Source organism: Panthera pardus, unplaced genomic scaffold (genome assembly GCF_024362965.1).
Source record: "Panthera pardus isolate Hobbes unplaced genomic scaffold, ASM2436296v1 HiC_scaffold_8, whole genome shotgun sequence".
Taxonomy (NCBI): Eukaryota; Metazoa; Chordata; class Mammalia; order Carnivora; family Felidae; genus Panthera; species Panthera pardus.
Window position 1 is genome coordinate 23,475,653 of NW_026527013.1, and position 13,061 is coordinate 23,488,713.

At 39.4% G+C, this 13,061-nt stretch overlaps 1 protein-coding gene across 4 annotated transcripts in view; it reads left to right on the forward strand.

The window, feature by feature from the left end:
* The window catches only part of CACNA2D3 (calcium voltage-gated channel auxiliary subunit alpha2delta 3), an 859,023-nt gene extending 856,427 nt beyond the window's left edge, over positions 1 to 2,596 (forward strand). For all 4 annotated transcript variants that reach the window (XM_053897956.1, XM_053897957.1, XM_053897958.1 and 1 more), the window contains one exon: positions 2,185 to 2,596. In XM_053897956.1, coding sequence (XP_053753931.1) covers positions 2,185 to 2,277 — 93 coding nt within the window. In that variant the 3' untranslated portion in view covers positions 2,278 to 2,596. The remainder of the gene's footprint in view (positions 1 to 2,184) is intronic.
* The last annotated feature ends 10,465 nt before the right edge of the window (positions 2,597 to 13,061 follow it).

The window sequence follows — 13,061 nt, forward strand, 5'->3', positions numbered from 1 at the left end:
TCTAGTTAAGAAGTTTACTTGTGAAGAAACAATCCTTTCAGGCAAATCAAAGGAAGGCTAATGGTACTTTACTTTCAGTCCCTCAGTGCCTTCTTATTTAGTCTGTGCTTAAGGGTCTTATTGTGTCCGTATACGTATTTCAAAGCCTCTTTATTCTCTTCCCTATTACGAACGTACCGTAGTTCTCTCTCTTCACACTGTTACACGCAACGTGGCTCTGACCATCTTGGTTTACTTATTTCAAATTGCAGTTCAGATTATTTTCCCCTGCTTACTTTTAGACAGCCTTTTATTGATGAGAAATTCATGTAAAGCAGAAATGGCAATACTGATACCAGATTAAGAGTCACGATTTCTGCGGGGGGATGATAGCCACCGCATGGAGGCACAACTACAAAGGCCCTCCATTGACACCAGAAGCGATGATCACAAGAAAATTAAACTCAGCACCGAGAAAGGTGAACCTGAAAAAGGAATACCCCCCAAAGTGCCATAGGCAAAAAAAAAAAAAAAAAAAAAAAAAAAAAAAACCCTTTCTGGTCTAGCAAAAATAATAGAAATTTAAAAATTAACTCCACCCCACTTTGAGAAATGGAAAGCTAGCCTAGACCAATTATTATTATAGGGATACTGGGAAAATCTCTATTTTTAAAAATGCCACCAAAGCCAATGGACTGGCTTTAAGTCCACCTTTAAATAGCAAATAATTTTCATCTTTCCTAAACTCTCCAAGTCCTAGCAAATGATGTTAAAGTCAATATAGGACCAATAAGAACTTGGAATTGACTGAGAATGTTTGCTTCTATGTTCAAAGGAAAGTTCACTAGCAACATATTATACAGATATATGCTGGAAAGGTCTTTGGTAAAACTCAGTGATAAAATTCAAATAAAAAAAATCTTTATATAAAATTCAAATAAAAGTAATAGTCCCCAAACACTAAAGTCACTTCAGTTAAAAACAGGACTGTCTATGTAGACAACCAAAATCACTAGAGTAGAAATCTTCTGGGGTTAATGAGATAATTTTCTCCGGTAAATAGATGTAAGTATTCAAAAATTAGTATTTTTTTTCTCTAAGTTTCTAAACCTAATAAGATGAGGTCAGTACGACAGAATAGAAATTCTTAGATATAACCAAGGTTCAATTCAAAGCGGAAAATACACATTAGATTTAAATGGTAAAATAATAGTCTCACAAGAAATGTTAGGAATTGGAGAAATCTTCCTATCCAAGACCAGACAGCTGTGAAAGAAAAACAGAATTTATCTAATTATATAAAAATTACAATTTTTTATGGAAAAAGAATTTACAGTTAATAGCCAATTTATACAACTTAGAAAATCATTTATAAGCCAAATCATTAAAGAAATTTTTAAAATTGAAAAGTCAAACAAGTACATATAAAAGGAAGCCAAGGGCATGAAAGCTAAAAGTCACTGGGTGATCAGAACGGACAGGTGATGTTGAAATATCCGGCTACAGCCATGAAAGGCAAGAATACCCCTCGCCCTGCACTCACACTCCTGGGCATCTTTACCATAGGCAGGGGCCCAGGCCTGGACCATGGACTGGTAGTGACCTGCACTCAGCACTGTTCATACCAACAGAGAACAGAGAAGATAATGAATGCCCATCGATAATAAAATAGAGCTAGAAAAATGGAGTTAGAAGAGTTGCCATCAACCCGTGGATAAAAAGCATGCTGCAGAAAGGATTACGTAATGTGATTTCATTTTTATAAAACGAAGCCCTCCTTTCCCCACATATAAAGAAAGAAGGCCCACGAAACCTCTTACAGCTGGTGCTGAAATGATCAGGCCCCTCGGATGTCAACCTTTACTTACATTCTGACAGGAAGACATTAGAAGGGCAACATTCGGCTGTTCTAATTTGATCACAACAGACAGCTCCACCACCAGCCCTTTGCCTCTTGAATGTTCTGTGTAATAATACGCACAGAATAAGTTTGAACATTTAGGCACTAACAACTGGAATCAGAGATTCTTATCACAAACTTGATGAAATTTAGACAAGTCCATTTCTTTGTGTTATCTACTTTCCAAAAGACTTGATTCCTCCATTGGAGAGTGCGGGGAGAGGTCTGGGGACTCGATGTAGCTCAGAAAATTGAAGGCGTCTTGGAATCCATCTCGCTCTAACTGACCCTGCCTTTCCCTGTAGGAGAATGCAAGGGAGTGTGGGGGTGCACCGAGCCTGCAGGCCAAGATGGTCCTTGTCGTCTTCCCTCTGCTCTTGATGCTCTTTTCAAGGTGACACTGAGATGTTCTCTTGGCATGCTAAATTATGGATAAACTGTGAACCAAAATATGGTGCGACATAGGAGACATGAAATATAGTCCAACCATCAGCATCTCATGATTTTAAACTGTGCGTGATATAAACTCTTAAAGATCTGTTGACAAAAAAAAAGTTATCTTTTTACTTTGCCAGTCATGCAAATGTGAGTTTGCTACATGATAATCACCCTTCATCAGAAACGGGGCTGCAAGTGGGCAGTGTCCCTTCTGCTTGAAACCCATTGAAACCAATTTAAAACTGTGTAATTTTTAAATAAAGTATATTAAAATCATAATCTTTCGAGTTTTGCTTTCTTGCTGAGAATACAGACAGAACCGCATGGAAAAGTCACCCATTCCAGATACCGGGAAAGGGCGGTTGTTGGCAGAGACTTTGCTCTGAAGCAGATTCTAGACAAATATTTAACAATTGTTTAGGTGCTTCACTCGCAGTTATAAAAATGTTTACAGAAGTAAACCAAACTATCATCTTCATGGGAAGCGTTTATTACAAAGAGCCCTGAATAATTTTTTTTGAACTAAACTTCAGTAGAAATCATAATTTGGATGGGAACACGAGCTCCCAAGATACTCGAGTGTTGAACTATGTGGGAAGAGGAATAAAGTCATAAATGCGAGGAATTCATTCTGAAAAGATTTGATGGAGGAAGAGAACAATGACTACAAATGACTCTCAAGCTTCTGCTTGAGCATTTGGCTTCTGGCTTTTTCCCCATAAACAAGGGATGAAATTAGATCTCAAATATTACAAGATGTGAAACTACCCAGACGTGTAAGGCATTCCTAAAACACTGGATCCTGAACCAAAGAAAACAGATTCCACCGGATCGTGGTTACCAAATAAAGTGGAATAATTTCCATGCCTCACTAGAATCGAGAATGCCTTATTTTATGAGACAGACATCTAAAAGTCATGGGGAGAATGCCACTTAAGCTTTAAAAAAAAAAAGCCCACATTATTCTGTTGATATTGTAGAAAAACTGATGTGATTACCCTGCCTTCTCCTGAAATGATGCCAGTATTTATAGGAAAAATAATACTACGTTGCTCTATTTCCTGAAACTCTAATGCCTCCCATATTGTTGACAATGTAACAATACTATAACATGTTGACTGTCAAAATGTCAACAACTATGGGGCTATCTAGTATTACAACCACCGTGGTCATTGATATTATTCACTTCTGTGCACTAAGTGTATGAATAAATTCATATGTTGCCCTCACAAGTATCAAAATGCACTATATGTACACTAAACAACCATAGTGTATTTTTTATAAACAAGAACGTGACATGACCCACCATTCTCCTTTATATTTCTAAAGAACTGGCAACAGTAGATCGAATATATAATAATGCCCGTAGCTGAATACTAATGATACAAAATAGTGTCCAATAAACATTTATAATTTCACTCCCTGTGTATTCACTATTCACTATCTATAAATTCACTCCTTGTTCTCAGCAATGGTGTGGCATCATTTTTAGTGACATGAAGATGGCATAGTTGGGTCACACTCTTGGCTTATGGCATCATCAGGCATCACCTTCATGTGAATGAACCACCCACCTTGTGCCTCAGATTCTCAGTTCTCTCAGTGACTCCAGTCGACTGGCCACTCCATTTATCTATTTGTATATCTGTTTTCTCCAACATAACATGTCCAGAGCAGAAATCTCAATCCTCCTCCACCAACCTCTTTCCTTCTGACTGACTCAGCTTCTCAAACCAAACTCCTTAGAGACTCTCTTATCTGCTTGTTCCTTCTCAGCCCGTCACTCAGAGAGTCTCATCTCAACAATAGGGTTATATAGTATTATGACCTTGGGAAAGTGACTTTCCTCCTCATGCCTTCCTTTCTTACAACTAGTTACTGAAATTATAGGCTTTGACATTCAGTATATGGCTGACCCTTGAACAACATGGGAGTTAGGGGCACCAACCCCTTTTTAACTCCCCCAAACCTTAACTACTAATAGCCTACTATTGACTGGGAGCCTTAATGATAACGTAAACAGTTGATTGACACATATTTTGTATGTTATATGTATTATAAACTGCATTCTTATAATAAGCTAAAGAAAAAATGTTTTGGGGCACCTGGGTGGTTCAGTCGGTTAAGCATCTGACTTCAGCTCAGGTCATGATCTTGCGGTTTGTGAGTTCGAGCCCCACATCAGGCTCTGTGCAGACAGCTCAGAACCTGGAGCCTGCTTCAGATTCTGTGTCTCCTCCTCTCTCTGCCCCTTCCATACTCATGCTCTCTCTGTCTCTTAATAACAAATAAATGTTAAAAAAAAATTTTAAAGAAAAAAAAGAAAAAATGTTATTAGAAAATCACAAGGAAGAGAAAATACATTCACAGTTATGTACAGTATTTATTTTAAAAAAATCAGTATATAAGCAGGCCTGCACAGTTCAAACCCATGTTGTTCAGGAGTCTCCTGTAATTGGTAACAGATTTAGAAGGTACCTATTACAAATTATAGTGTAACATGGTAGCAATATTCTTACAAAAAGGTAGAAAGTTTTCATATGTATATTCATGGATATACATATATAATTACATACAAAATATATTTATAGAATAGATAAAATTAATAAAAATATAGTAGAATACTTACAATATACATTGAGGGTAGAATAGTAAAACACAGCACAGACAAGAACACAGGTTTAGGAACAACGTAGTACTCTAAAGTAATAATGTAGCATTCTTACTTAAATTATGAACAGTACTGCACTACAGAGGATAATACCATTTGTCATGTTATAAGAGACTGTAGTAAAATATTATAATTATAGACAGAAGAGCACAGTTTTTTTTTAATTTTTAAAAATTGTTTAATGTTTATTTTTGAGAGAGGGAGAGAGACAGAGTGTGAGCAGGGGAGAAGCAGAGAGAGAGGGAGACACAGAATCCGAAGTAAGCTCCAGGCCGTGAGCTGTCAGCGGAGAGCCCGACGTGGGGCTCAAACCCATGAGCTGTGAGATCATGACCTGAGCCGAAGTTGGGCACCCAACCGACTGAGCCACCCAGGCGCCCCAGAAGAGCACAATTTTAGTGATTATCAATATTGGAGGTTGGAATAATCTGACAGACACTTGAGGGGTGTTTGTAGCATTTGCAGTCTGGGAGCTTTGTGAAGACGCTCCCAATTGGTGCACATGTGCTGGGGAGAGACAAGGGCACGTTTCCAGTAAATGACAGCCACGTGTGTCCAGCTGCAGCAACCGTAATTCCTGCTGGGGGACACAGCTGATACTGTGTTAATTATCTTTACTATTAATACCTTATACTCATTCTGGCAATTATCATACTGCTGGGGTACTTCGAGATAATACTACTACCTAATATGCTATCAATTACTTGCACCAGTTTTGTTAAAGCAAATCTGCATATCATCCTATACTGCATTGACCTTATCTACTTTCTTCTGTTTAATGCTATTAATGCTACTTTTAACTCGTTTGCCCACCACTTCAAACCATTCCATCCTAAATTACACCATGCCTCTGTTGGTGGCAGTTACTGCTTATCCTGGGCTGTCTGGGATTTGGTTACTTTACGTTGGCTGTTAAGCTGGCAAAAAGAAAAAAAAAGTATACAGCATAACCTACAGATTGTCCTATTTTAATTTTAAAATTTAGTTCTGAACAGTAACACTGATATGGCTCTTCTGTGCCATATTCTATACTAACCTACACTGTGTCCCATATGAGCATGGTGACAGAAATAACAATCTTCCATTGTGCACATTGGTAGACTATAACATTCATCACTTTTAACAGAATAGGTACGATAATTCTATCTCCTACTACTGGTCATACTAGTCTCAATGTTATTAGTCAGTGTCACACAATGTATACTTTTAATCATAACCACACCACACTGTGCTCTCCTCTATTCAATGGATTATACGTCAGTGACAATAATCGTTCCTTGCTCTTCTACCTGTAATTACGATAGCAATGATAGCACAATATCACCATAGCTGACTGCCCTGATCTCAGCTGTGATAATAATAAAGTGGCTGTCCTGTGAGCTACTATATTGCCCAGTTGGTGACATAATCTCCAGTACTGCTAACAATAATGCCATGACATTCTACAGCCTTCTGCCTATAGCTTAAGTATTTCAGAAGTAGAAAGTCATTGCCAGCCAATATTGAGTAACAGCACCATTGTTGTGCTAGCATGCTGTTAACAAATATACTGATTGGGGAAAGTTGTTGTTCTTCATATAATTTAGTAACAGTATTTCTTTGTATTGCTAATTTTGTAACAGAACAGTTCTGTGCTTAACTATGCCACTTAATGATGAGATGGCCTTAATATATCTTAAAATATTTTAGTTCTATTAAGTCCCAATATAATTCATTTATGTCAAACAGCATCGTAGACATTTCATGGTTGTAAACATTTAAACATCTGATAACCCTGATGAATCTCCAAAATTCCCCATACAGTCCCCCAGGTTAAGATATTGAAGTTTAGTTATGTATTCAGAGCAGGATCGTGTTAACGTGACACCAGTCTTTACCAAACTGACCTCTTTTTGGGAATTGTACACTCGGAATGTATCTCAGTTCTGATCCCACATTCATATCGCCAAAGCCTGTGTACAGATCTGACTTTAGTTTTATGAAGGGAAACAGAATTTGCCAGAGCCTGGAGGCGGTATATGAGTGTGGGAAACAAATAAAGCTCAGGTTTTGACCAAATAAATCAATGGTCAATATTTTAGGACAGTTCTGGATGTGACTTTATTAGATATGAAGTTTATGGAAGTTCATTCTGGACACAGAGAAGAGAAGGGTTCAGAGGTGCCAAGAATAAAAGGAAAATAAGTAGTTATTAGGTATTGCAGTAACCTAGTAGTGGGCACTGACAGAAGTGGACACATTTATAATGTAGTTATGGTCCAATTGTGGGGGTGAGGGAAAAAACTGAGTCAAGAATGACATCTGAGTTGTTGGATTGGCAGACAGGTTCATGGCGGTGCCATTCACTGAAATAAGGAATATGGAAGAAAGGGTAAATTTGGGAAGTAAAGGGAGAAGTGGGTGGAAAGGGATGAGTTCCATAAAGGGCTTACCTGGCTTAAGATCACTGCCAAGTACCCAAATAAAGATGTACAGCCAGTAAATAGAAAAATGAGTCCACAAGTTAAGGAGTTGTACCTGAAGATCAGATTTCAAAGGCATCCGTTTATAGTGGGAGCAGTGTGAGTCTGGGGAGACCTATGGCATGAGAAAAGGAGGGTCTAGGACCATGAGGCACTCCAGCATTGAAGAGCTAAGGAAGGATGGGCAAAGGGGATGGGAAGTAGTGACCAGAACAATTGGAAAAAATAAGAGAGGGCCCTGTTACAGAAGCCGTGAGATGTGTATGCTTTGAAAAGGAAGGGGACACTGAGAAGTGTCACTTGTGGAAGCTTCTGGATGGCTCCGTTGGTTAAGCATCTGACTCTTGATTTCAGCTCAGGTCATGATCTCACAGTTCATGGGATTGAGCCCCTTATCTGACAGAGCCTGTTTGGGATTCTCTCCCTCCCTCTCTCTCTCTCTGCCCATCCCCTACTCACTCTCTCAAAATAAATAAATAAACTTAAAAAAATAAATCAGAACTATAGGGAGTACGATTGGTAATAAAGATTATGGCAGAGGGACTTGAATTGACCTCTCTGAGAATATGACAGTTAAGTGGACAAAAAGTAAGAGTAGACAGGTTCTGATTAACCCAGTAACACAAATCTAGTTAACATATATTAAAGATTATACTCTTAAAATATTTTCATTCAGTGCCAGAGCATCAGGTACACAGCATAGCCACATGCCTCAGTTCCCTCATTTGGTTGCCCATCCCATGAAGGTAGGTCATTCCTGGGACAGGCACTGAAGGAATCCTCTGGGCTGGTCTGCTTGAGCTGTGATAACAAAATACCATAGATTAAGGGGCTGCCACAACAGAAACTCATATTCTCAGAGTTCTGGAGGCTGGAAATCCCAGATCAAGACCCATTTTCTGGTGAGAGCTCTCTTCCTGGCTTACAGACGGCCACCTTCCCACTTTGTCCTCACATGGTGGAGAAAAAGCAATCTCTGGTGTCTCTTCCTCTTTGTAAGGACCGCAGACCTATCAGATGAGAGCCCACCATATGGTCTAATTTAACAATCCTCTCCTTAAAGGCCCTGTCTCCAGTGCAATGGTATGGAGGAGGGTAAGGCTTCAACATATGAATTCTGGGGGGACACACACATTCAGTCCCTAAGACCTTCTATCTGCAAGAGTGCAAGAGCAATCTTACCCACATCCTATACCAACTTCACAGGTGGAACTCTGACCCACCCTTCCAGCTTTACCATCTCTGCCAGTCATGTGGGTTTACCATCCAGTGAACCCAGCCCTGATTTTGTCTGATGGTATGGATCCCATCCCAGGACTAGAGAGGAAGTTGCTTGAGGAGAGGGGAGAATCTTGGTTCTGCATTCCTGTTGCTCACACAGTAGCTGAAACAAAGAGAAAGATCTCAAGGTCCCATCAGTCAATCACCTAGCCCCATTCATCCCTTTCCTGCCCTGTCTCCCACACCTGGCATCTCCCTTACCATCTGCCCTACCTCCATCTGCTTCAAGCCTTTATTACGTCTCACTGAAAGGACAGCCTCCTGGCCCTGCTGCCTCAGCACCATCCTCTGGGGCAGGAAGGATGTATAAATTGTTGAAGTAGCTAGATAAGAATTTGAATCCTGGCTTTGCAGGTCAATTTCTTAACCTGAGATGCATTCTCCTCACCTGTGAACAGGGATAATAAAAGGCCTCCTCACAGGACAATGATAGTGAGTAAGGTGGTCAGGTGTAAAGATGGTGCCTGGCATACAGGAAACACTCACTACAATCATCCGTTATTCAAAATGGATGGCATAGATCAAAATAAATTTTTCTAACAACCATCTTGGTTTATTCAACTTCTCTATTTAAAAACCTCAAGGGGCTTGCTTATGTCCACCAAATAAAATTCAAAGGCCTTAGCTTGTAGTCATGATCTGACTCACTTTACACTGCCAGGATTCATATCAGAACCAGGTCTTGTGTTTCCCATCTGTACCTCCATCGACACAAGTATGAGCAGAGAGGTCCTCGTCTGGACCTCACATTACTCCCTTTCCAAATCTCAAATTAAAAATTCCCAACCACATGGTAGCCATCTTAAGTGAATGCAGACCATTGCCCCATTTCAGTGAAAGCACGCAGCACGAGGTCTGACAAATGCCATGGAACCTCTCCTAATGAATTGCAGTTTGGAACTAGGACTGTTTTTTTGGGTTTTAGAAAGAATGAAATTATTCTGAGATCTGACGATAAACAAGCTGGTGTGGGAAAGGTGAAAGGTGCTGCTATTCTTGAAAGAACAAGGCTTTTGGGAGAAAACTTCTAAACCCACCAGAATTAAAGTGCAACCTTTGTTTGTAAACTCATAAGATTATGGGTTTAGAATTAATTTCATTTGGGTCCTTTCCAATTACCAGTAACTTAACACTTGGATTCATTATGCAATCATGACTCAGTAAGTCCTTCAGAACACCACTTTTAAACACGATGGACATTAAAGGACAGACTTTGTAAATATTTGAGATTGCCGGTTTAAAATTAATTTGATTCATTTGCTTGCTGGTTGCTAGCAATATATGAGAGTTGGGGCTTTGTCTGTAATCATATATATCATTCATGAGTCTTTCAAAGAACCCATTTGGAAGAAATAGAAGGCAGAACTTGGTGTATCCATTGCTGAAAGCAGTGATGGTAAGTAATAATAGAGGAAGGGGGCAGGGAAAGACAAAGTAGGATTTGCCCTTGATGTGTCAATTAAGGTTCAAAGTCTAAACACCATAATTCAGTTACAGGTGTACACTTTTGAACTGGTCCTATTGTCATACCCAATTGATTTCTTTTAAATGCTTTATTAAGATATAACTCACATACCATAAATTTACCCATTTAAAATATACAGTTCAATAGTTTTTTGTGTATTCACAGAGCTGTGCAACTGTCACTATGATCTAATTTTAGAATATTTCCATCAGCCCAAACAGAAACCCCCATACTCATTAGTGGTCACTCCCCCTGCCCCCACTTTCTTGCCCCTATCCCTAGGCACTCACTAATCTACTTTATGTCTCTATAGATTCACCTGTTCTGAACATTTCATGTAAACGGAATCATATAACACATGTCATATCACATGGTCTTTTGTGACTGGCTTATTTCACTTAACATAATGCTTCCAAGGTTCATCCATGTTGTAGCATGTGTCAGTAGCTCTTTCCTTTTTGTTAATAAATAATATTTCATTCTATGCATATACCACATTTTGTTTATTCATTCATGAGTTCGTGGACACTTGGGTTGCTTCCACATTTTGGCTATCACGAACAATACTGCTGTGAGCATTCGTGTGCAGGTTTTTGTGTGGATATATGTTTTCATTTCTCTTAGGTAGATACTTAGGAGTGGAATTGCTGAGTCATGTGGTAACACCATATTTAATATTTTGAGGAACAGCCAAATTTTTCCAAAGTGTCTGTACTATTTCACATTCCCACCAGCATTGTATGAATATTCCATTTTCACCATATCCTTGCCAATACTCGTTATCATCTGTCCTTTTCATTATAGCCATCCTAGTGGATGTGAAGTAATAATCTCACTGTGGTTTTGATTTGCATTTCCCTATCTGCCTTCTAAAGGGATTAGTATTGCAGTGCCCAGCTTCCTAGCTGTGATACATGAGAGGGTACATCTGCTTTCCAATTAGGAAGTAGAGAAACTGGATCCGATTCCAAATCTTTTGGACACCATGCCCTGAGCTCTTGGCCCTGCCTCAGAAACTTTCTGAAGAGGTGTCCACTGAAAGACATTCTCAAAGGCAGTGTGGGAAGGAGTTGCAAGTACTTATTTCATAATTGTAATTCCTGAAGAGAATACATCTTCCATCTGGGAAGCCTTTACATTGTTATCCAGACATCTGAAAATCCCTGGGACAGGGAAATTTTAAATGTAGTTTCTGAAAGCTCTTGTGAAGCAAAACTATGTCTCCCTCAGAGTAAGTGTCTTCCTTTGCTGGCTGGACTGTGGCCAGTGAGTCTTAGACCCAGGTTTCTTCCTTTCCCAGACAGCCCCTCACACACGGTGAAGGACCAGAGGAGAGTATGAATACTCAGAAGTGTCTTCTTCCTCTTCAACAAGTAACTCAAGGTACTCGGGCATGGGGAAGTGACTCATGGCTGCCATCTTAATCTGCAGAGGCAGCACATTCCTAACTGTGTGCACAGAAGGTCTTCATTATCCAAAGATAATTAGTGCTGGAAAAATGCTACTTAACATGAATCCATCAAAAATAAGGACTGAATTTTCAAAATAAACTATAAAAAATGTTACGTGGGGCTTTAACTTGAAAGACAAAGCTAGCAATTATGAAAACAAGCTTATTTTATTTACTATTTAACAAAATAGATCAAAACAGAGGGCTAGATGAAAACTCTGCCCTCTCAGAAAATATACAGTATGAGTCGAGTGGTTTCTATTCCAGTTGTTCTGACAAAATTGTATAATAGCAAAAGTCAACTTGGCCTTGAACTTTTGCAACATTGTTATAAAGTCTCTTTCTCTCTTTTTTCAAAATTACTCAAGGATTTCACAAATTTTCCTAAGGGTCCCTCTTAATCTTTGATATTCAAATCATTCTCTTTAAAGCTCCAGTTATAGCCTCAAAGTGGTTGATTTTCTCTTTTGGTTTATTTCCCAATCCTCCCTGGTCCATGGCTTTGGATACGGTTAACTGGATTCTTCAACTTTTAAGGAATGCAAGAAATTTTTCGACCTTTGCAAAGCTTGCAATTTCATTTAGCAGTCATTTAGCCTTGAATTTGCTCTGTGTTGTCTTGTTTACACTACAGCATCAACATGAGACAGACTGATAAGACATTGACTGGATGGGTTGGGACAGGTGCTGATGATACATACCCATGCTTCTTTCTACGATATAAAAGCTGTGTGAGGGGACTACTGTAAATGGCATTTCTGTGCTATGCCTTCTCTGTGCAAACTCATCATTTTTGTACCTCTTATGGCACAGATTTTCTTTACTGGCATATGGCTTTCCAAATCCCAGGCACAAAGATTCAGTCTTTTAGGTTACCTTGAAGGCTTTAATATTACCTAGATTTTGCTGAAGGCTAAACTCATTTCCATGGCCAACAAGGCCCAGTAGGGTCTCCTTAGCAGCTGCACCATTATGTGTCTTCACCCTCAGCTCATGCTTTCCCACCTTGCTCACGGCTTTCTAGCCACATCAGTAGTCTTTATTCCTTGCCAAACCCTTTCTGGCCTTTGGACTTCTGTCCTAATCTTGCTTTTTTTTTTTTTTAAGTTTAATAATTTATTTTGAGAGAGAAAGAGAGGAAGAGGGTCAAACAGAGAGGGAGAGAGAGAATCCCAAGCAGACTCCACACTCATCGTGGAGCCTGATGTGGGGATCCAACTCAAGAACGGTGAGATCATGACCCGAGTCCAGATCAAGAGTCAGACGCTTAACTGGCTGAGCTACCCAGGTGCCCCTGTCCTGTCCTTTTTGTTCCTTCTATCTTGAATACCCTTCCCATGGCTCACATCCTTCAGGTGTCAATAAAATATCAGCTTTTTGAAGAGTCCTCTGCTGACCACCGCACCTCAAAAGGA